Source organism: Heloderma suspectum, chromosome 5 (genome assembly GCF_057233095.1).
Source record: "Heloderma suspectum isolate Gila_16-S chromosome 5, 16-S_ref, whole genome shotgun sequence".
Taxonomy (NCBI): Eukaryota; Metazoa; Chordata; class Lepidosauria; order Squamata; family Helodermatidae; genus Heloderma; species Heloderma suspectum.
This window is the reverse complement of record NC_139462.1, coordinates 154051250-154075664: the sequence shown is the minus strand read 5'-3', so window position 1 is coordinate 154075664 and position 24415 is coordinate 154051250. Positions and strand designations below refer to the sequence as shown.

The 24415-nt window shown below is 41.7% G+C and overlaps 1 protein-coding gene across 3 annotated transcripts in view; it reads right to left on the bottom strand.

Moving 5' to 3' along the window:
* ELMO1 (engulfment and cell motility 1) overlaps window positions 1-24415 on the bottom strand; it is a 405171-nt gene that overhangs the window by 110078 nt on the left and 270678 nt on the right. For all 3 annotated transcript variants that reach the window (XM_084857863.1, XM_084857865.1, XM_084857864.1), the window contains one exon: window positions 19407-19543. In XM_084857863.1, the coding sequence (XP_084713989.1) occupies window positions 19407-19543 (137 nt within the window). The remainder of the gene's footprint in view (window positions 1-19406; window positions 19544-24415) is intronic.

Below are 24415 nucleotides of genomic sequence, written 5' to 3'. Positions count from 1 at the left end.
AACTCAGGTGGTAAGTGCTGACAGGTCTGGAGTAAAAATGGGCCATGGAGAAACAAGAACGAGTTTTCAGCGTGGTTGGGGGGAACCCTGAGATATGCAAAAGTACAAAAGGTAAGAATACACTGCAACATTTTGTTGCAGGTCCCTCTTGCAATAACTATATTAAGTAACTCTTTTTACTCAAGATTTGAAACACAATCAGTACAATTGCAAGGTGCAGCTTTTACTTACCAGTTCACATCACAGGTAGAGGAAATTATATATTTAATTGCTCCCCCAAAACCATATTATATCCTATGTTTGAAAGGACAGGGAAACATCTAAAATATAGATTATCAGAAGTTCATATTAATGGGAGCAATATGCACATGATTAGGACACAAAGGAAGCATATACATTAATTTGACCCCTTTATTCTAGTGCTAATGAAGAACATATGCAAAATGTAATCATGGAAAATGTAATTCAACCCACAGGTAAACTGGGAAAATGTTCTTATTGTTGTTGATAAATTCTTGTTTTGCACTCAGTTTATGCTCAGAGGTTAGCCTCAGCCATTCTCTCAGTGTTAGATTTAATTAGGTGATTTTTCAGCCAGAGCAGGGTTACATATAGACATGTAAATAGGTCCAGTCTCTTGTTGTTCCAGTGGGACTACCTAAAATGGGTGGGAAACATGTGGCCATCCACATATTGTTGGACTGCAAGCTCCATCAGCCTTAGCCAGCATAGCCAATACTAAGGGATGATGCAGCAGCACAATGCAGCAGCTTAACTGTTGTCAGGACCTGCCCCTTTTTAGCATGTAAAATACCTCTGCTGAGGGAACTGCACTGGCTGCCTATTTGCTACTGGGCCAGCTTCAAGGTTTTGTAATTGGTGTTTGAAGCCCTAAACAATTTGGGACCAGGATAGTTGAGATAATGCCTTCTCCCTTATCAGCCTGCCCAGTCATTATGGTCATCAGATGAGGCACTCCTGGTAGTTCTGCATGGACCTGTGGTACGTTTGGAGTCCACTCAGGGCAGGACCTTCAGGGTATGGGCTCCCTCTCTATGAAACTCCCTGCGTGCTGATGCCAGGCAGGCACTGACATTATTTCATTTTCGGCACCTGCTGAAGACCGTTTTATTTAAACAAGCCTTTCCTGACTAACCAGCCACAATTTTATTGGCATAATTTGATTTTAAAGATTTTAATCTTATATTTTGATCCTTTTCTTTCCTTTTTATTGTTCACCACTTGGGAATTTTATTGGATGTAGACTGATATATAAATCCTGTAAATAAATAAAATAAATAATACATGTTAAATGATAAGAGTTGCAGTCCAACATCATCTGGAAGGCCACACGTTCCCCATCCCTGACCTAAGAGATGGTTAGAGGTCAGGTACACAATGGAGAAGCCCAAAAGCTCATGGAGAAATACAAGTGTAGCATGGTGGGTAAAGGAGTGTTACCATAGTTCTGATCCAACGCTACCACTTTAACTAAGCCAGAAAAGGCGTGGAAGCGGTGGAGCTGTCAACAAGAAAGGCTATGTTTATGCTGGCCCCTTCATCTTCTTGACAGGGAGAAGGAGGCAGCCGCAAAAGCTGCAGCAGAGGAGTTCCTCTCAACAAGCCAAGAGAAGCATGAGCAGAATGAAGGCCAGCATTCCCAAGGAACCTGAGATCTTTGGGGCCACCTGTCTAAAGACACAGCTCCGTGAGCCATCAGGCTCAACCACTCCTTCCCCAAGACTGAGCCCAAAGGCTAGTGAGCCCAGTGAGGGAACTGGGCAGCCAGGGTCTTCCCTTGTTTTTGTTCTTTCTAACATAGGGCTGCCTTCCCTAAGCCTGTCTGTTATCCTCCCCTTCCCTTACAGATTAAAGTAGAAGAAGTGACACTCTGCTAGAGAGTCAGCAAAGCTAATAATCATTACAGATTTTGCGGGGGGGGGGGGGATTCATTCAGTTCACATTTTAATGCAGACTTTCATATTTTAATATGAACTCCCCTTAAGTTTGCACTTTTGAACCAATACACGAACCAAAACTCCGCAATCCTTTGAAATTTGCCCTTCTCCAAATTTTGCCATGGAGTTCTCAAATCCAAACATTCGTGCACAAATGTGTGTATTAGGAAAACGTGCGTATAAAAATGCATATGTTAGGGAACATAATGTTTGAAACTGCATTCTGTTAGGAAAATTGCTTGTAAAAATATGCATATGAGGCAAAATTGCATGCAAACTGCATGTATTCGGAGAAATGTGCATGAATATGTGTATGCATTTTCATGCAAACTTAAAAAAACCCTCAGTGTTTGGGATGAACCAAACTTAAGATCGGGAAAATTCTCACAGAGTTCAGGATCTTTGGGGCCACCTGTCTATTTATTATTTATTATTATTATTAAATTTATTAATCGCCCATCTGGCTGGTCACCCAGCCACTCTGGGTGATGTACAGCGTATAATAAAACAGTTTAAAACAATAAAATTCTACAATAAAAACATTTTCTAAAATACCCTAACCCACCCCAAATGCCTGCCTGAACAACCACGTTTTTAATGCATGATGGAAGCTCATTAAAGAGGGGGCATGGCAGAGTTCCCTAGGGAGGGAGTTCCACAGAGTGGGGGCCACCACAGAAAAGGCCCTCTCCCTCGTCCCCACCAGTCTAGCTGCCCTGGCTGATGGGACAGAGAGAAGGCCATCCAAGGCTGATCTTGTTAAGTGGCCTGTCTGGTGTTGCTGGAGGTGCTCCTTAAGATAGGCTGGGCCAGAACCATATAGGGATATAAAGGTCAAAACCAACACCTTGAATTTGGCCTGGAAAACAACTGGTAACCAGTGCAACTCCTTCAGCACTGGAGTGATGTGATCTCGCCGGCGGCTGCCTTTAATCAGGCGAGCCGCCGCGTTCTGTACCAGCTGCAGCTTCCGAACCGTCTTCAAGGGTAACCCCACATAGAGCGCATTACAGTAGTCTAAACGAGAGGAGACCAGGGCATGTACTACCAATGGGAGCAGATGGTCGGGAAGGAAGGGGCGCAGCCGCCATATCAGATGGAGTTGATACAGCGCTGTCCGGCTCACAGCTGACACCTGAGCCTCCATGGACAGTTGGGAGTCCAAAATGACCCCCAGGCTGCAGACCTGGTCTTTCAAGGGTAGCCGTACCCCACTCAATACCAGGTCAACATCCCCCAGCCTCCTCTTGTCTCCCACCAAAAGTACCTCGGTCTTGTCAGGGTTCAGCTTCAGCTTATTCCTCCCCATCCAGCCACTCACCGTCTCCAGACATTTGGACAGGGATTCTACAGCCAACCTTGGTGAAGATTTGAACGAGAGGTAGAGCTGCGTGTCATCCGCATATTGATGACACTGCACCCCAAACCTCCTGATGATAGCCCCCAGCAGCTTCACATAGATGTTAAATAGCATCGGAGAGAGGATGGCACCCCACAAGTGAGAGGCCACGGGTCCGAAACCTCCTCTCCCAGTGCTACCCTCTGGTACCTGCTGGAGAGGAAGGACTGGAACCACCGCAATACGGTGACTCCAATGCCCAACCCCTCCAGGCGGTCCAGGAGGATACCGTGGTCAACAGTATCAAAAGCCGCTGAGAGGTCGAGGAGAACAAGGAAGGTGCATTCACCCCTGTCCAGGGCCCTCCTCATATCATCCACCAAGGCGACCAAGACCGTTTCTGTCCCATGCCCAAGCCTGAAGCCCGACTGAAATGGGTCAGATAATCAGTTTCTTCCAAGTGTGCCTTCAACTGTATCGCCACCACCTGTTCAATCACCTTGCCCAAAAATGGCAGATTTGAGACTGGGCGAAAGTTGTTCAGAACTTGAGGATCCAAGGAGGGCTTCTTTAAGAGCAGTCTTATCACTGCCTCCTTGAGGACTGATGGCATCACTCCCTCCTCAAGGGAGGTGTTCACCACCGCCCTGATCCCCTCACCCAGTCTCTCTCTGCAGCCCATAATGAGCCAAGATGGGCAAAGATCAAGTAAGCAGGTGGTCGGCCTTACAGATGAAAGCACCTTGTCCGCCTCATCAGGAGGAAGAAGCTGGAACTGATCCCACAAAACCAGTTTGCCACAGGCCGCCTCTTGCTCACTAACTCTATCCACCAGAATAACACTCCTGATCTGATCAATTTTATCTGTAAAGTGCCTTGCCAAGGCCTCACAGGAGGCCTTAGAATGTTCCAGTGGTTCAGGAGCCACAGGACCGACCAGGCTCCGGACCACTTGGAACAGCCTCCTGGGACAGCACTCTGCAGACGCGATAGAGGCAGCATAATATTCCTTTTTTGCTGCCTTCACCGCCACGTGATAGGCTGAAGATACAGCTCTAGCCCGTGTCTGATCGTCTTTGGAGTGAGACTTCCGCCACCGGCGCTCTAGCCGTCTCACCTCCTGTTTCAGAGCTTGTAACTGTAGATTGAACCATGGTGCAGTCCGAGCCCTGTTCAGGGGGAGAGGGCATTTCGGAGCCACCTGATCTAATGCCCCAGTGATTGCAGCATTCCAGCCACCCACCAGGGTCTCGACCGAGTGGCTGTTGGCGTGCCCCAGAGAATCCCCAAGCGCGTTCAGGAATCCATTTGGATCCATAAGACGCCTGGGGCGAACCATTTTAAAGGGTCCTCCACCCCTGCGGAGGAGTTGTGGAACCGAGAAGTCCAATGTCACCAGACAGTGATCTGACCATGACAAGGGGTGTGTGTGGATATACCCCCGACTTCCAGATCACTCCCCACTTCTCCAGAAACAAACACAAGGTCTAGTGCATGACCGGCTACACGGGTGGGCCCAGTTAGAATATGGTGCAGCTCCCAGGAAGCCATGGTCTCCATGAAGTCCCGAGGTGCTCCTGTGAGGACGGCCTCCGAATGTACGTTGAAGTCCCCCAACACCAATAAGTTAGGGGACTGTACACGCACATCAGAGACCACTTCAAGCACCTCGGCCAGGGAGTCAGTCATGCAGTCTAACGACTCAGCTGCATGAGCCATCAGGCTCAACCATTCCTTCCCCAAGACTCCTAACTGTTTCCATTCAAGCCGATTATTGTAAGAAGTTTGTAACTTCCACCCATATTCTGACAGCATCTGCAGGGCTCCCCTGTGGTCTGACTCACTCTCTCCTGCCTGTGGTCTGAGCCTGAGGGCCCAACACTGACAAGCAGCAACATTTATCTAGCAGCAGCCATTTCATCAGGCTGCAACAGAGGGAGCAATGGGGCTGCAGGGCCATTCCACCAGCTCTGCTGGGAGACCAGCTGTATCAGGCTCCCTGCTCAACTGTCACTTGGCAGCAGCCATTCAATCAGTGGCAGGGCTCCTCTCAAAACTGTAATCTCGCGGCAGCCATTCCATCAGGCTGCAGCAGAGGAAGAAATGGGGCTGCAGGACCTCTCTTATCAGCTCTGCTGAGAAACCAGCTCCATCAGCCTCCTCCTCTCCCTGTTTCCATTCAAGCTGATTGTTGTAAGAAATTTGTAATTTCCACCCAGTTTTCTGTCTCCACCCTCTGCAACAGGGGGCCTTCTCTGCTGTGGCCCCACACCTTTGGAACAAGCTGCCATCGGAGGTCTGCCATACTCCATCATTGCAGACTTTTAAGAAGGCCTTGAAAACATATTATTTTCCCTTGGCCTTCTCTTGATAAGACTGCTATTGTTGCTGTTACAGCTGTCAACATCTTGTTGGTTTTATTGTTGGTTTTTATTGCTTTTAATATTTGAACTGTTTTTATGTATTTTATGTATTGCTGTAAGCCACCTTGGGAGGGCTTCTGCCCTGAAAGGTGCCAAGAAATATTTTAAATAAATAATAAATAATAAATGGCCAGTTAGCATTCTGTGGCTGCTAGTGTCCTCAGTTTTCATTGGGTTGTTTGTGGGGATTTCCTCCCCCTGAGGGATTTTTTTCTAAAAATGTTTTGTACTGTAAGCCTCGGGGTTCCCTTGAGTCTGCCGATACCTCCCTCTTGTGCGTGGCGCTGCCATTTTAGCTGCAGAAGCACTCTCAACCTGAACATCAGAAATAAATGGAAGAAGTGGGACCTCTAGGACAATGTTGCTGTAGGTCCTCACCTCTAAAAGGGCGCTCCTGTGCAAGGTGCGGCCAGCCAACCTTCTCCTCCTCCAGGATACTATAAGCTGTTAAGAATCGGAAGTAGGAACTGTGGGTAGCAGGGGAAGGCAGGCAGGAGAATTTCCCTGGGCTGCTACTGGCTCCAGCATACAGATGCTTCCTAGCTCTGATCTATGGCGAGCTGAAGGGATAGGTGAGGGGCTGGAGAGGAGGAGAGGGAGGATTGTAGGTGGTAAGAGAGGGCAATGGAGGAAGCTGAAGGAAGGAGGCGCCTAGGCTGCTTGGATATGCTCTGGAAGGTGGAAAAAGAAAGGGGACTCAGGCTGCTTCTGGTCCTGAACAGCTATTTCTCAACTTCAGAAGTCTGCCAGGAACGTAGATAGCAGCCAGAGAGATCCCACGCCAGACACAGGGTACAGAATGCCTTGCAGGGAAGACTGCAGACTTGTCTGTTTAGGTTGTGGACAACTGCCAAAGGCAAGAAAAAGGGAAGAGGTGCTAAAGATGCTGTGTCCCTGGTAGACTCCACACAGCCACTCCTTTCTCTAGCTTTCTTTCCCTGCCTGCCATTCTGTTTCTTGCTTCAAGCTCCCATTTCCTTCTTTTCTCCTCTTTGATCTGTTGCCCCTTTCTTCCCCCCCTCCTCTGTGTTCATCTCCTCCATGTCCATTTTCCTAGCTCTCTTCTTCTTCCCCCTTCTCTTGTTGCCCTTTCTGTTGCAGCTTCCCCCCCCCGCCCGCTTCTTCCCCCTCTCTTCATACATTGCCAAGAGTCAGCACAATTACTTTGCCTTAATGGTTAAAATGTAGAGCAGGCAACTTTGCAGACCAGCCTCCTGCCCTCCATTTCATTCCCTGTTCCTTCCATCGTTTCCCCACCCCCACGTAAGCATACACATGCACAGTTCCCCTTTTTCTGTTTTTGGTTGTTGCTTTTACTTCCCTTTTTGCTAACACCGTTTTGAATTTTGTGCATAACTTAGGTCCTCCCGAATCTGCTGATAATTCCTTCTTGTGCAGGTGTGGTGTCACTTTGGCTACATAAACAATGGTACTCTCTTCTGAAAACTGGAACTAGAGGGAATGATTGATTGCACAAACCCTTAAAGGCATGGGGATATCATGGTGGTTGTATGATAGAGTAACATAAGAGTTCAGATATTTTTGCCTTAAACATGCTGTATAAGTGATAAGAATGATGGCCAACAATTTCTTCCTTTCCTAACGTGCCAGCATAGTTGATGCCACTTACAGAGCTTACTCTTCCCCACTCTGTTAGAATTTATTGCCAACTTTTTCTGTATATCCTTCAGAAAAGTACATGTGACTGTTGACACTGTTCTTTCTAGTAGGAAGGACCAGCTGTTGAAAAGCACTCTCTGAACTTTCTTCTCCAAGAAACCTATTTCAGATTCAGCCCACTCACCAGGTCCAATTCTAAAATCCGTCTACTTTCTGGCTCATGTTTCCCAAGGCTGTTGCATCTGTTCAGTGCTTCCCTTCATCTAACAAGTCTCCCAGGAACTGATCTCCTGAGTGTCTCTCACAAACATTCACATGCTAGCGATGCCACCTATTCTGCGGATATCACAGTCACTGATATCTCAGTAGCAGTCCAACATGGAATGCTATTCTTCTTAGCCTCCATTTCTTTCAAAGCCTCAGTAATAGGATTGTAAGAGAGATGGACAGAGGCCATTCTTTTCTACCTGACCGTCAACAATATAACATTTGCACCTACTTACCCCACTGAACATTCTCAGAAGAAATTACTTTTCTTCTGAACTTTTTAGAAGAAATGTACTTAATTTCTGAAATTAAGTACAAAACAGCTAGGGACAGGCAGATTTTCTTTGATCCATTCCATTGCCCACTCACTGATGGAACTGGAATTTTTAAAGGGATGTACAAGAATGTTGTTTCTGACTGCAATTGCTCTTCAGCGCAAGTGTGCACTTGCAGAAATGCGCATTTGCACACCCCCCTTCCCACAGTTAAAAAAGAGATGGTCTGCACGTCTGTCGCATCTGTATGACATGGAAAAAGCTGGTTTGCTGAGAAATCCACAGGTTAAATTTGTAGAAATCTGAACTCATTTGAATCTGTTGTGTATTTGTCCAACATCACTAGAAGTAACTCATTAAAATCATCATCTTTTAGCACTGCCAATCTTAGAAACACATGCATTTTTTTTTTAAATCAGTGGTACTTGCAGAAACTGACAAACACAATCCATTTTCAAGGAAGAGCTTCCTCACCATCATGTTGCTTTTTTCAGACATAAAAAGCATTTTGCTTTTATATATAGTCTTCTATAGATCCATTCCAATCTGGCTTCTGACGAGGATTCAGGACCAAAAATTGCTTTATTCATGCTGGCAAATGTTCTCCTCTTGGAGAGAGGCAGGGGGACTGTGACCACCATGTTGATTTTCCTAGACCTCTCAGCAGCACTTGATACAATTGATCCTGGTATCCTTCTGAATCAACTGCAGGAATTGGGGAACATACTTAGCTGTAGCTCTGCTCCTGCTTGTAGTTAAGTTCCAAAAGGTGGTGCTGTTCAACTTCTTGGCAGTTGCTCCACACGGTCCCACGGGGATATATTCTAGCCCTCATGCTATTCAATATCTACATGACACTGCTAGGAGTAATTGTCCAGAAATGTTGGACAGGGAACTTTGGAAAGATGTGCCACCAGTACTCCAATTTAGTTCTTTTCATTAGACAAAGGTGTAGCAGTATGGTCTTTGAACACCTGCCTGAGGGTGGACCAACTCAATACAAATAAGGTGGAAGTGCTTATAGGGGAAGGCTGGGGGAACTGGGAGGTTATGGATATGCCTCTCCAAAATAGAGTCACACTTTCTTGAAGGATCAACGTTTGCAGACTGGGGGTTCAACTGGGTCTGGCTTTGTTCTTGGATTCCCAGGTGGCAGCTATGATCAGGATTGCTTTGTATCACTTTTGGCTCCTATGTCAGTTCCACCCTTTTCTAGATAACATGGATTTGCCACCCTAGCGTACCCTAGACTGCCAAATCCATGCAATCTGTATTTTTAGTAGCTAAGGCATTCCTGTTGCTCAGGCATTTGAGTCGTAAGCTGCTGGTTTAGAAATTATGGTGTTTCCTGCTTTTACCATATTGTTATGCTCTGATGATTTTATTGCTGACCTTGTTGTTTTAATTACACTACAATTTTAATGGATTTAATTGCAGTTAACCACAATCAGAATACAAACAGAAAAACAAACAAAAATGACGATCATTTGGAATACGTGCAGTGCTTCCATTTATTCATTTTACTTGGAAAAGTCAATGTCATACAATATTCCACTGTGCCAAAAACCGGCTTTTTCCTGGCTTCACCATCATATCCCAGTAACGATGTGCCAGAACATTACTTGACTTCCAGCTTTCTATGAACTATTTTTCCTTCTCAAATATTTACGCAGAAGACACATTAGTTCCAGGAGGACAAAGCTATGATAATAAGTGCATGTGGTTGTGAAATTACACATCTAGCGACACATCCCTCTGACCATCTGAAAACGGCATTATAGGATCCAGCCATGAGAGAGTTATAATTGCATTGCTCTGGTAATATAAAAACAGTCCTTTGGAAGTTGGTAGATGGACCGTTTTGCCCTTGGGCATATGAAGCTGAACCCCATAGCCCTTTGATCCTTTCCAGCTCTATGATTCTATGAAAAGCTGCATTTTAGCAGCAACCCATTACATCTATTCAAGGTAACAGAGAGAGATAAAAGCTTCAGAACACAAGAATTCTGCATTAAAACAAAATGAAATCTGAAAGGATCCCTTTCCCTTGCTTGGACAGCTGCGCTATCTAGATTGCAGTTACTTAAAGCGAAAAAGCAACAGCATCAGGAACAACTGTTCCTTGGCAAAGAGGAGCTATTAAAAAAATCTCATTGCCAACAGCATCATTCATTGTGATAACCTTATTTCCACTGAAACAAAACCTCTGGAACATTATCCCCTCCCTCTCCCCTTCTACTATTCAACTATAATGAAGTCTATAGTCTAGGGAGCTTTCAAGCTGAATTCCATGCATTGTGACTCGCAAAATGAAACTCTGGTGTTATATGCTCACTGACATTTACATCAGCAGGAATCCATGCAGCAAAAAAACCCCATATACCATGCACTGCTAATTTAGCTAATATGAACATATGAAACAACAACAAAAAACCTAACCTCCTCCCCAGTGTGACAATATGATCTCCATCAAAACTTTAAGTAGACAATGACGGACGCTTTCAATATATTAAATTATTCAAGTTGCAATGACAACTGAAGCCAGACTATATCACTTCACTTGGTGACAAATCAACCCTGCTTAAAGTATTTTTTCATCTACATGGCTGGTTTGAACCATAGAAACCTAATGTTTTCTTCCTCTAGTGACTTATCAGCAAACTCAGTGCTCTTGACCCCAATTTAGAACACCACTGCAAACTATCTATCTGAAACTGGGAGATGATTTCACTACATCCACATTCAGTCTGGACTAACCAAAAAGCATCATGACAAACATCACACCACTATGCCAACTGCCAGACGGCATGACTACATTCCAAATACGGTTATTTGCAATACACAGACGTTCCGGCTCAAGGTAAAGTTCCATACAATGGTAAAGTAAGATTCCCTATTTGCTGTGTGCCAGTGTTTCCTTTTTATATAGGGAAATTAATTATTAGCTTGAGACAAAATCCCACTTAAGGGTAGACCTCCCCAAACAACAAGATATATATGGATTCAAAGGGCCTATATATTCATTACTTACCATGACCTGGAGCAAGTCTTAGGCATAGGAACACCACTCACCACCACTACAAGGAAGAAGTAAAGAGCTGAATCAGAGCATTTATTTATTTGAATGCAGTATCTTCCTGACCACCTAGTCGAACCCCCCTATTCTTTCCAAGGACAGACTGAATGGTCAGGGAGATACTGCATTCAAATAAACACAGCCTAAGCCACTCCCTTTATGACTTTCCCCCACAGGGAGTCAAAGGGGACACACAAGAACCTGAGACTCCTACTGGGTAGAACTCTCTCCATGGAAAGTAACAAGTGAACAGATCCAAAGATATGAATGCTCAAAAACAGACTGCCAAATGAAGCACAGCTTTTATATATAAATAGCCAACAAAAATCCACTTGCTACATTTCCAGCATGCTAAAAAGGGAGTTCTTATAACAAAAAATGAAACAAATACAAGATGTTCCTTAAATTAATATAATCTCTGCAAAATATGCCAAACAGCACAGCATAATGCTCCAATGTCCTTTCAAAGAAGTGGATTCTAATGAAGTAGACCTGATAACCTTCACTGCACCCAATTATTGTCTCTTAACAGGTTTTCACTATAGCAGAATACCATTTTTTCAATTAGAAACCTCTCTCATTTTACATAAGCTAAGTAGCAGGTTGCTGTAAAGTAAGTTAGAATTACCAAAGAAAATTTTTATTTGTATTCATATAATACCTAATTGATACAGCAATATATTTAGAGGAATAATTCATTCGCAAAACTATGTTGTTGAAGGCTAATGATGCGGAATATAATTTGCACTAAGATTGCTCAAGAGCTGGAATGGCAAAATTTACCCTGACTAAAATTATTTTATTTTGCAGGACCTCTCTTTGTTAGACCCATGACTGTCAAATGAAATTATATTATGATCAACTGAGAGGCACATAATATTTCAGCTTCACCAGCATTTCCCTTGAGTCTTTGGTAAAACAGATTTGCTTTAGAAGGTCAACAGAGAAGCAATTACATTCATCTCCTTTGCAAATTTACAAAAAGACCACAAGGAAACAATAACTACATTTGTTAACATCTCTGAACTTACCACCAGCATCAGACAAAAAGGGGAAAGTTTATATTCTAGTTCAGCCTTGCGCAACTTGGTTCCCTCCAAATGTTTTGGACTACAATTCCCATCATCCCAATATTGTAAACCACCCAGACAGCTTCAGCTACAGGGCAGTATAGAAATGTAAATAATAATAATAATAATAATAATAATAATATTGCCCCATGTTGGCTGTGGCTGATAGGAGTTGTAATCCAAATCATCTGCAGAACACCACATTAGGGAAGACTGTTTTAAATAATGAATTCCATGCTTGATTGAGTTACAGGGCATCCTTCAATTACCAGGCTAACTTAAAGGTCTGTTCTTCAGTATCAGTTCTTTTCCTTCAAATAAATGCTCTACAACCAAATCCGAGTTATATGTCTTAATAGGCTTCAAATAATAGTAGTTCTATTTAATTGAGATTTAGAAAAATCTATTATAAAAGAATGCTGACTTTCTTCTTTCTGCTCAGCTTTCCAAAGCATGAACAATTATGCTACAAATATCATCCAACCAGAGGTCTTTGGCACTTGTGCTGCCATTCCAAACAGCAAAAATATGTGTGATGGGAGAGCATAGAGAATACTTAAACTAAATATATTTTAAGACTGAGAAGGGCTCAGATCAAGATACTTGTTTTTCTCCTCCAAGAAGAATTGCTGGGCCATGTTTCCAAGAAAGTTGATCCACCCTTTAGGAAGCAAGAAAAGAAAAGTACGATGGGCAGAATCTAAAGGAAAATTCACATTGTTGATATGAGGGTGCATAATCTTACCCTATTCCCATTTGTTTCAAACAGGCTAGTGTAGATAATGTCCTTGACAAAGTATCTCCCATGTGTTTGATTTAGCACCACGTAATTTACTTGTGGGCATATATTCAGATAAATGTGCTCTAAATTTCAGATCCTCAAAAAGGTACAGCGAGCAGGAATTAGAAGACAACTGCAGTTGTTGCCACCTTCTTTCACCCCCCAAATGGCTCTGGCTCTGCCAGCAAAGAGGGCTATATGAATTGAAAAGGCTGTTCTATGTATACAAGGAATTGCAGGGTTTTCAGCTATGCTCACTGCCTTGGATCATTCACACTGTATGTTGACAAGGAACTCTGCATTCGCCTATGCATATCAAACATCTGTCTTGCTTTTGCTTGTATCATCACTTATGGGAGAACACCCCAGTTTGATACCGTTTCTTGTCTTTTTCTCATTTTAGCTTTTGATTCACCTATGCATGTGTAAAACAGGCCTGAAACTGAAGAGAGACATTGAGTGTTAGCCCAGGATAAGTGACTGTGGAAACAAACCAGCAGCCCTCTCTGAATAATGTATTTGGAGGTTGTGAATGTGTTCAGCAACAAGCAACTTGAGAGTGCCACCAGAAAGTTCTGTACTTACACTCTGCTCTCCAAGGAACAGAACAGTATGGTACACCAGCTGCCTTCTAAGAGCCTTGTTAGCTCTTGAAGTTGGGAATCGCAGCTTCCAAATAGGATTTTTTAAAAAGTTACAGAAAGTTCATATTTGCAAACATAAAATGCCAACTGAAGGAACAGTATTGCCTCCCTTACCACCATTGACTTTGCTGTGGTGACCTCTAAGGTGCAAACTTTGTTTCTCCTGAACATCTGTACTTCACAACCCTATTTTTAATTAGCATATGAAATACACCACTCATTCATTGCTGATGCTGATGTACTGTAAGACATTGTTCTTCTAAGGAAGTAGCATAAGACATTATTCATTTTTTAAATCCAGCTTTTGGACAATTAGTCATTTACTGTGAGCAATTATTCATTCCTAACTATGGCTACAAAGAGAAGCCACTGGGGGAAGGCAGCCAAACAGCATGCCCAAGTCTTCATCAAGCAAAATAGGAACATCTTTTATCTTTATGTCCTGGCTCCTTGCATGTTCAGTTACCTTGTCAGGGAAGACAAACCATTCATGATGCAAGCAATAAACAGCTCTTTTCAAATATCTCAGCATTCACTTGGGCTTTTAATTACAATATTGTATATGAAAGATATATCTGCTTAAAATGTTAAATGTACATAGTCTGGTTAAGCATTGATGTATAGTAAAAACACATTTTTAAAAGCATAGCACATTCCCCTTAAAGTGTCTATAATTAAAGCAAATAAGCAAACACATTGGACAAACACTGAAGACACAAAGCAAGGATCAGAGATGACAACCATTATGCAATCAGCCTTGTTAAAAAGGTGGTTTTTTTTAATGGCTGCAATATTAATTCAATTAATCATTTAGATTAATCAAATAATTAAAAATATTTAAAAGGTGTCCCCAATTAACTGGGCAAGTGCAATCATAAAAGAGGGATTCTTTTCCACACAGGAAGAATGCCTGTTCTGAGATTATGCCTACAACAGCATATTCGTGCATCATCTTAAAACAAAGGAAGTAAGCCTTTTGCTTCAGAAACATTGGGTTGGACCCAGACTAAGTCAGTCACACTGAGGTCTCCCTGAAATCAATGTGAAAAGTTAGTTATGACTAACTTAAGTTCCATTGATTTCAACGGCAACTAAGTGCAATTAATTTAGTTTGGGTACAACCCTTTATTTTTACCCATGTGCAAATTTAAATGAAAAATTTAGCAGCACAATACTATGCTTGTCTATTCCAGAGTAAGTCTCACTGAGTTCAATGGGGCTTACTCCCAGGAAACTGGGTGTAGGATTGCAACCTGACTAAAACTCATAGGAGTAATATGATTTGTTAAAATTGGGTTGTATCCCTAATAAATTTTGAGGTGTATAATATGCTGCTATTATTTGCTATCTTGTTACCATTCATTTCTGTCTGTTTCCAGTTATTAATATTTACAATTCCCCTTTAAGTCATATTCAACCATCTTAGGATACAAGTGCCATTTTCAGATTAGGAAAAATTGCTGCATGGTCAGATGCATTTTGGAGGAAGAAAAGAGTGTGGAAGTAACTGTAATTGACTTTGTTTTCTGTGCCCCCCTATCCTCACCTAGGAAACAAGCTCTCGCAGCTTGTGCATTTCACTACTGTTACATGTAAAATATAATGAAGATTTAAGAAATACTGCTTTGAATACTTTCTTCAAATTCTTCCATGACCAGGTTTCTTTTAGCTTCCAAAGTCTGCTAAAGTACAAATACTTAAGCCGTATTTCACACTGGAGTTGTTCACAAAACACACCAACCCACACTCAGTGGTTAAGTATGGATTGTTGTTGAACCATGGTTTACTGTGTTGTCTGAACCCAGGACATTTTCTGTAGGGTGGCTTGTTAGCCATGCAGTGCGGCTTGTTTTTCTCAAACAAGCCACCTTGAGAACCCATGGTTTGTTGTTGATTTGTTCAGGCCAGTTAACAAGCCACCCTGCGGAAAATGCCCTGGGTTCAGACAACATGCTAACCCACGGTTCAACAAACAACCTATGGTTCAACAAACAACCCATACTCAACCACTGAGTGTGGGTTACTGTGTTGTGTGAAAAGCTGCCCTGTGTCAAAGTATTTAGAGCAAGAGTGGGGACATGGTGGCACAGAGAGAGACAGAGAAATGGCTGGCAGAGAGCAAGAGAGAGTGCTGTATAATCCTGCAAAGTTGCACTTTTGTCTCTGGCTTTGGCCATTGTTGGTGTGCAACCTCCAACAGATTCCCCCAAGGAAATGTGAAACAGAAAAAAGTTTCCCCACACCTGATTTAGGGGATGTATCATAGGCAGAGGGTTACTTTGCTTACACAGCAAAAATTAGCGTGTGGAATATTCACATCATTATAGAATAGAATATAACAGCCAGCATATTTGGCAGTACCTGGTATTAGGCTATGATAGAAAGGAAACACATTTTTGTGGGAAATAATGAGTTTTTACCCACCCTTTATTTCTTCTCTGCTTCTCAGGATATCCTGCAATTGGCTGTTAAGGATACCTCAGTTAAAGAAAACGATTCATCCTTGGTATTTTCTGCTTTCTTATTTTTGGGATAGTTTCAGTTCATTTCTCTTGACTGTATGTGGTAGCATTACTTTTTTATCATTGAAATTACATATGAATTTGGAAGCTGCCTTTAGAAAATATACCATTTATCATCAGAATTGGTTACAGAAAAATTAGTTACTTTTTAAAAAGTAACCAAGCATAAAACATTTTGCTGCTGTAGTGGGCTGAAGGAACCCCAGCTTCACCTAATCCTTTCTGATTTTAAAGTGTTAGAGAGAAAACAGCTTGATTCTATATAGGAATTTTCATCTTAGCAAAACCAGTTCACTCCTTGAGGCCAAACAAGCAAAGTGTTCTCCCGTCTTATAATGCTGAACAATTGTGCAGTGACCATTTTGAAATCAGCTGATCCAGAACAGATATAACCTCACAGCCTAAATCATGAAAGATTATTTCTGATTATTTAGCTGCATAAGTCTACACACTGGCCAATGCACTGTGCAACTGCATACACCAAGGATGGGGAATATTGCGTAATATCCAACTGTGCCCCAGCACTAATGCTAATGATGTTGCACTAGTGCAAACCAATGCTTGCACAACATAGCTAGAGTTTCCTAAGGCAATGGACAAAATTGGTGGTTTGCTGCTGAAATTTGGGGTGCTGGGGCAAGTTTGATACTACCTATTACATTTATAAACTTCACATGCATAGCACCTTCTATAAAACTGGCATGGGAGTCCTTAGGTCAGCTTTCAATTCACAAATAAAAACTGGAAAAGGTTGTTGTTTTTCTGAAGTTTTAACAGTTGCCCTTTGTGTGTCTAGAGAATCAACTGCATTTTCATTCTCCTATAATACCCACAGGGTATGAATAATTCATGCATCCAGGTATGGCACAGTAAAACTGAAGCAGTCCAATAGAATTAAGTTAATACACACTACTAGAATGAAGAGCAAAAGCAAAGGCTACAGCAAGAGCCAACTGTTAAGAGGAAGGAAAGTTATGTGCCTCTTCCTAGGACATGTTATTGTCACAGCCATAGCCAAGATTTAATGAAAGGGAGATCAAAAATGTCTCTTTACAAGGCAGTTTAAGAAAAAAAGAAATAATGAACTCTAGTTATTGCTTACCTCACATAAGGTGGTTCAAAGTACATGAGGAATTTTAGAGAAATTTGACACACCAGAGTAAAATTTCTTTGGTATGTCACAGCATTGGGAATAAAGTTTTTAAAAAGTTGAACTAATGGGGAAGGTAACAGCCAAACCACAGAAGAACTACAATTGTCCTCCCGGAAGAGAAAGCCATAACTGTGCACAGAGGCTCAAGCAGACTGAAAAAACCCTGCTACCTCTAGATTAGAATAGACAATTTTGTTTGATTAATGAAAATTTAAATGAAAGAGCTCTTCCTTCTTCAGTTATGATTAAAAACTAAAACTGGCTGAGTAGCTTTACAGAAGATATTTGGGTCCCGGGAGCCAGAATCCAATATTCTGTAATTGCAATCAAATCTGATATGGGATTATCACTTTCCCTCCCCCTCTCTCACACACAGTTCATGGGAATAAAAAAAATATATGGAAGTGGTAGTTAAATATACTGTTGTTGCAATAAGGTTGCTGAACCACCACCACCACCACCCCCCGTTCTTAAGGACTGGAAAGGTGAAAGCAAGAAAACTTGATGCTGATGGCATGCTAAAAACTTTACAGGCTGTACCTGAACTCCAAAATATGAGAGAAAATTACACAGCTTCATTTTCCAGTTCTGGAATTGACAAACCCACAAAGTCTACTTTTTGGGAAGTAGATGCTTAGACATTAAGCATAAGTAGCTATCCAAGAGTGATACCAATATAAATGCCTTGCACACTCTTCAGAACATGCAACCCACTAGAGATTTCAACATTCATTTTTCATTTAAGTGCCTTCTCACTGCCAAGCCTAGAGCAAATGATCAGAAGTCAGACAACAGCATAAATGTCTTTGGCTGGCAGCCACCGTTATCAGCTAACTATATGCTATTTGCCACTGATAATACCCAGAACGAGCAGCGGCATCGGTTCCAGATTTTGGAGGGCCTTTGGGCAAGACACCCACAATGGGTCCCCTCCCTCAGTGAGTCTACTATCTCACCATCATTGCCACCAGCTGCTATTGCTCTTTCTCATCTTTGCTACCACTTGATTGCTTGACAGTGAACCAGTGAGCAAGTAAGCAGTGGCATCTACTGCTCCTCCTTCTCGCCACCACCATTTTCTGGGCTAGAGGAAGAGGCAGGTGAACAACCAGGTTGCAATGGTAAAGAGGAGGAACAACTCCAGGGGCCTCTTGTCAGTGGGCATCTCCTAGGGTGGGGGGTCTTGGCAGGTGCCCAACGATGTCTACCTCTGATGCCAGCTCTTATCAGTAGTAACAACAAAACTTGGGCCAAAACCACAATCACTGACTAGCTTTTGAACAGCAAGAGGGTACTGCTCCATTTGACTATTCAAATCTCTTCCGAGAGCTCACCTTACAGTGCTAAATCTCCTAATGCATTTCAGAAGATTGCTGAAATCTTCCAAATATTTAAACTGAAGCATAATTTTGTCTACTCAAAGTTTTAACATATTAGCATGCAACCTATATAACAGAAGAAAAATGCCTCATAAAGAGACAGTTGTTCCACTATTTCCCATCAGTTATTTAGAACTTCAGAAGCAATAATAGCAACGTAAATTCTGTTTTCCTTTCAAGCTATATTTTGTCACATTTCCTCCAAACTTTGGGGTGAAATTCAAGTTTTTATACAAGATGCCTTTGCCCTAGGTGTACAGTGGCTCCTCGTTTACTAAATGCCAATTCAAGCCATTATGAAGGCACATGGTACAGTCCTCTCATTGTACTGTACTACCTCAGAGGCAGAAGTTATAGAGGATCGCACTTCTTTTGAAAGCACCCTCATGGCATAAGCTCCCTGCAGATGTATGGCTACTGTCTCAGGGAGAAAGTTGGAAGCCTCCCAACATGTACATTTTCCATGTGCAGGAAAATTTTGAGGGGATTCTTTCAAATAAATGGTACAATCTCATGAGAGGACATAAGGTTGGATCCAGGGACTGCCTTCTGTGAGAGGAAGGGCTCTGTTTGTAGAAAGTCTGTCTGCCCAAATTTTGGGGAACTCTCCTCCCAACACCTCAACTCACCCCATCACCAGGGTTCCCTGATCATCTGTGTAGCATTTTCACAAGACTGGAGGTGCTGCTGTGGGAAGAGGAGGAGGTGAGGAAGTCTACTTCCACTAGTGCAGTTGATCCAGTGTAAATGCAGATTGAACTCGACAGCATTTTTCACTCCCTTCCTCAGACATTTGAATCACCTTCCAAACTAGCCCAGAGAACACATATGACATTCTATAAAGGATAAGCCAAGAAAGTGGTATATGTTTCAGAATGTTTCCTTCCCAATAATCTTGCCTTGTTGAAGTCTTCAGAAGTTGCTCTCATCTCCTTCCATGTCTTATTCAACAACTGGATGCAAATACAGAAGAACTCTTCGAATGACCTGTCGTGTGTGAAGAACATTGGGTGGAAATCGTTGCAGGTCTCACTGGCTAAAAAAAAATAGGTAAATAAAAATATTAATAAATCATTGACAATAGGTCCTACTAGAATAATATTCAGCAACAATATGATTAACTAGTTTGAGATAATGAGAGAGTAAAGAGGCACATCAGAGCAATTTAAGAAGTAGCAAACAGATCAAACCACCACCTCTCCAGAAAACACACTATTTTGTATTAGAAGTGAGGATAAATCGTATTTATTCTCTTTCAGTTATCTTGCTGCCTCTCTTCCATAATGAAACTCAAGGAGATATAAATAGGGGTTCCTAGGAGGTCTCTCATTCAGACATGTGCCATGTGCCAGACCTTCTGCTTAACTTCAGGACATTTGCTGATTCATGTGTCTTCAGAACATGCCTTGGAATCTTGTTACTGCTGAGACTTATTCAACTAGCTCTAATAAAGATGGCCATTTTCAGAATGACTATGCACCAGTGCTCCTTCTGCTGAATCACTAAGGAGGAAAACAACAGGCTGGCTCAATACTTAGCTATACATCTGGCCTTAGGGCTTCATATATAATTCTTATAACCTAGTGGGACGCGGAGAATGCGGGAGAGCAGCATCCTATGTCTGCTGCCACCTCCATCAACCTCTCCTGCAAGGCTGAGCAGCCCTGGCTCCTTCACTGAGAAATGATTCTCTGCAAAATTAATTACTGTTTTAGCATGGCACCTAAGAAAGAGACAGGAAAGAGAATGTACAATTAATGGCAGAGGATATTAAGGATTTATTTGCTAATGAGGAAAGGAGAGAAGAGAAAGACACACACAGAAAGAAAATATTGGAAATATTATTAGAAGGCAAGTTAAACAAGGAGAAGAAAGAACAGGAAAATTAATTCAAGAAAGAGAAAAGAAATTGGAGGAAAGGATAAGTTCAACAAATATAAACTTGTTTTATTTTATCATAAAGGATATGACACTTGTAAAAATTGCAAGTCAACGTTTAACAACAGAAAAAAATTTGTATTAAGATGAAAGCTACTGATGAAAAATGTAAAATTGCAATTCAAGAAGTAACTACAAAGCAACATATTTAGTTGGGAACAGTTGGATACACAGATAAGAAAGTATAATGTGAAACCGAGAGGAATTCCAGAGGAAATCGGACAATTTGGTAAGAGATTTAGAAGAAATCTTTAGAGTGTTTTTGACATGTGTAACAGGTATCCAAATGGTTTATAAATACATCTTATCTTGGCTTATAGAAAAAAATAGTGATGTCTGTGTTAAATTTTTAAGTTTTATTCTTTAACTTATAAAATTAACAAAAGACATCATGATCTAATGCTACATTAAAAAAAATACAGACAGGAAATGCTCTATGAATGGGAGACTCAAAGTCCTCACACACCCAAAAATAATGAAAAAAAAGGAGAGAATGGCATTTCTTGACACTTTGAGAGGATTAATAAGCATTTGTCTGCTGTCACTTTACCCTCTAAAAATCTTGTCAGTCCATATAGGTATATATAGAAAAGTACAGGCATCTACACATTTAACAAATTCCCTATGTGCCATTACTCTGACCTCCGCATCCAGCTGACAGCGGTTGTTAAAGTAACAACGAACCAAACTGAACCATCAGCGAACATATCCTGCAACTGTCATATGACACTTTTTGTTACTAATATTTTGTATACTACACTCGGAAAGAACAATACATTTATAAGGCAAACATAGGGTTCTCAACCCCATGTTAAACCTGTAACGTTAATGCAGGGGGCAAGCCATATGCAGAGGAGAATAGGTAGGTACAAGGAGATGTGTAACTCTTAGCTCAAATACTGAATCTCCTCTACAAATGCCCTTACCAACTTCCCTATATGAGTGATATGTCAGCCACCCTTACAGGTAGAGTGACCACCATCACCACCTCTGCTACTTTTGGAATGGGGGATAATTCCATTTAGTTCACATATTGGAACAAATTTACCAACTTTGTACTTCCTGAATCAATATGCAAATGGAATGCAGTTGCCCTCTGGCATTTACAGTTCTCCAGATTTTGTGATTCAGTTCTCCAAACCAAAAATATGTATATTAGAAGTATGTACAAAAATGCCTATATGTTGAGAAAGGAGAACAAAAATCCATACGAATTTCCACACAGACTAAAAAAAATACATACCAAACTGATGTGGAAACAGTGGAATGAACTGAAGGCCTGAAAAACGAGAAACCAAAATAGATCGATCCGCCCCATTCCTATTTACTTCCCAGATCTGCCCACCCTTCAACTTTTTGTGGCATGTTTTTTTCCAATGTTGTGTTTAGAAGATCTCCCCTCTTCAATCAACACAGTGTGAAGTCGAAACTCACAATTCAACATACCAAAGATCATTATAGGCTCCTCAAAATTCATTGCAGAGATGTAAAGATTTCTGGAAATTTCACCTTGGCCATGGCTGTTGCTACAGCACACTGTGTTTGTATCCTCCAGGATATCCCATAGAACTGAGGCCCCAGACCTTTCTCAAGGTGCCATGTTCCAATTATATAAACAAAGCCTGAAGGTTCTTTTTAAATATGCATTTTAATTGTAATGTCAGAAAGATTAAAATCCAATCAATTTCTATCAGTGATGTGGTTAGGGTGAGAGTTAATTTAATAGTCCAGATCCAATATGACTTCATTATTTTCTGTGGCTGGATACTCAAGGGGAGTTATGAAAGTCATTGGCTTCAAACTACAAGTCAGGTCTGAATCATTAAAAGAAATGAGTGGTGTCAGGGGTCTCATTTCCAAGGGTGCATGGCACCTTCAATTTCCATTCATTCTGACTGCAGCTGTGTCTGAACAGTATTTCTGATCATCAAACCTTCAGTCTGTAATTGAACACAACAGTAGCAATCCCAAGGGGAACTTGTAATTGTCATCAAACACTATTAAGCACAAGCAAAAATAAAACAATGGTGCCGAAATGGTGCTGCACAAACAAGGGGATGAAACTAGGCAATGGCCTTGAGACATCAAGGTCTTTGAAAAAAAATTCTCACAGCCTCAGATGCTCAGTGTTCAATTTTGCAAAAGCAGATAAAACAAAACTGAAAAAGTTTATTGTTGCTTTCAAAACACCAACTTTCTGGTTCCAGACATTTCCGTTATTATTAACAGCAGCAGGTGGTATCAGGAATAAGATAAGTTGGGAAGGTCACCAATGTTTTGCTTACTAATCCTCAGATGATTATCCTAAGATTCTATCCAAAGAAATTCTTATTTAAAATCTGGAACTGCAGGCCATCGGCAGAACGGCACTGAGGTATTTTAGAATCCTATCTCGCCAAGCTCAAGAACTGGCATCCCCCTGTTCAGCTTATTGTACTCTGCCATAGTGAATATAGCAGCTGAGCTGGGGAAGGGAAATGGGAGGGGAAGAAATTGATGCCTGGCCTCAACTGGCATATGTTACTAATTTTCAGTGGCGGTCCAAAACCTTTTGCTGCCTGAGGTGAAGGACAAGATGGTGCCCCCTCCCTTTCCATGTACAAATGGCAACAGGACTGGCAGATTGATCTGTCTTCAACAGTGATAATGGGATAGCATTCTCCACTGCTCCTGAAGGCTGCAGGCTAACTTACAGGGTGCAGAGCAGTCTGCATGGCCCACAGCAATCTCCTCCAACACCTTGCTGCCACCTCCCAGCCTCTGCTGCCTGAGGTGACTCACTGTGGCTAATGTTAGGGCTGGCCCTGCTAATCTTATATAAACATAGGCACAATCTATGGAACACCTTTCTGCTGGTTGCTAGTGAAAATATAAGGCCCAGTCTCTACCAACAGCAATTCCTGGATTGTATTATTTCATACTCCAAGTGTGTGTACGCGTGCGTATGTGCGTGCGTGACAGGGAGAGAGAGACCTGTATGATTGAATGCTCTCCCATTAAAAACAAACACCTCCCTGTGGATAGAGAATAGATGTTAGGGAGAAGAGTTGATACGCTAGTATTTTATGTATGGGGGTGGGTGGGTAGGAGACATTCAGACATGGCATCTACCACCTGGAGTGTAAAATGATACAAGGCTAGGACAATTTTATGAGATGACCTACTATTTGTGTACACCATACCTCAGTCTGAACATTTCCAGAAGAAATGTTTTGACATAGTATTACTATTTAGTGAGCATTTTGTTCTACTGTATTTACTGCTTTGTTTTTAAACATTGCCTCCTGTCCCACTCAGAGCTCTTGGAATGAGGTAAGATAGAAATCATTTTTTTAAATGTAAAACTATAGAATAAGCACACACTGAAATTATCACTTATATAAATCAATTTCTGGTAACCCAAACATAAGTAAAACACATGCAGCAATTCCTGAGGATGTTAAACCACCATGATAATTTTCCTGTAGATAGATATTGCCATTATGCACTTGGAATGACAAGCCCAATGGAAAAACAAATTCAGTACAAATCACACAAAGAACATTCAATGCTCTGTGTTGGAACTATTTTAATAGAGTGTGAGTGTGTGTGTTCTAATAGTCCGCAATAAATCCTTCACATTTCTAGCTCTTGAAAGGTATGACTTCAGGAAAGCAAATAAAACAACATTCACTCATCATAATTGGCATCTGGGATATGCAAGTAATTTCTGCCTTGTAGAGTAAAGCTCTTCTTAAGTGTGCGATTCACAAAAGGACTTTTTGCCTATGTATTCATGCCCGTTTCTTTTAGCTGTCCCAGGTATTTCCAGTTTTACAGATTTATGGCTTCTTTCTCTCTGAAAAGGTCACCTTATTTTCTTCAGTTGTCTTTTTCCTGCTTTACTTGAACCCATTTATCTAAGGGGGAACCCTCCTATCAAGATGCTCTCTTAAGAATAGTCAGCTAGCAGTTCACGTAAAATCAGCTT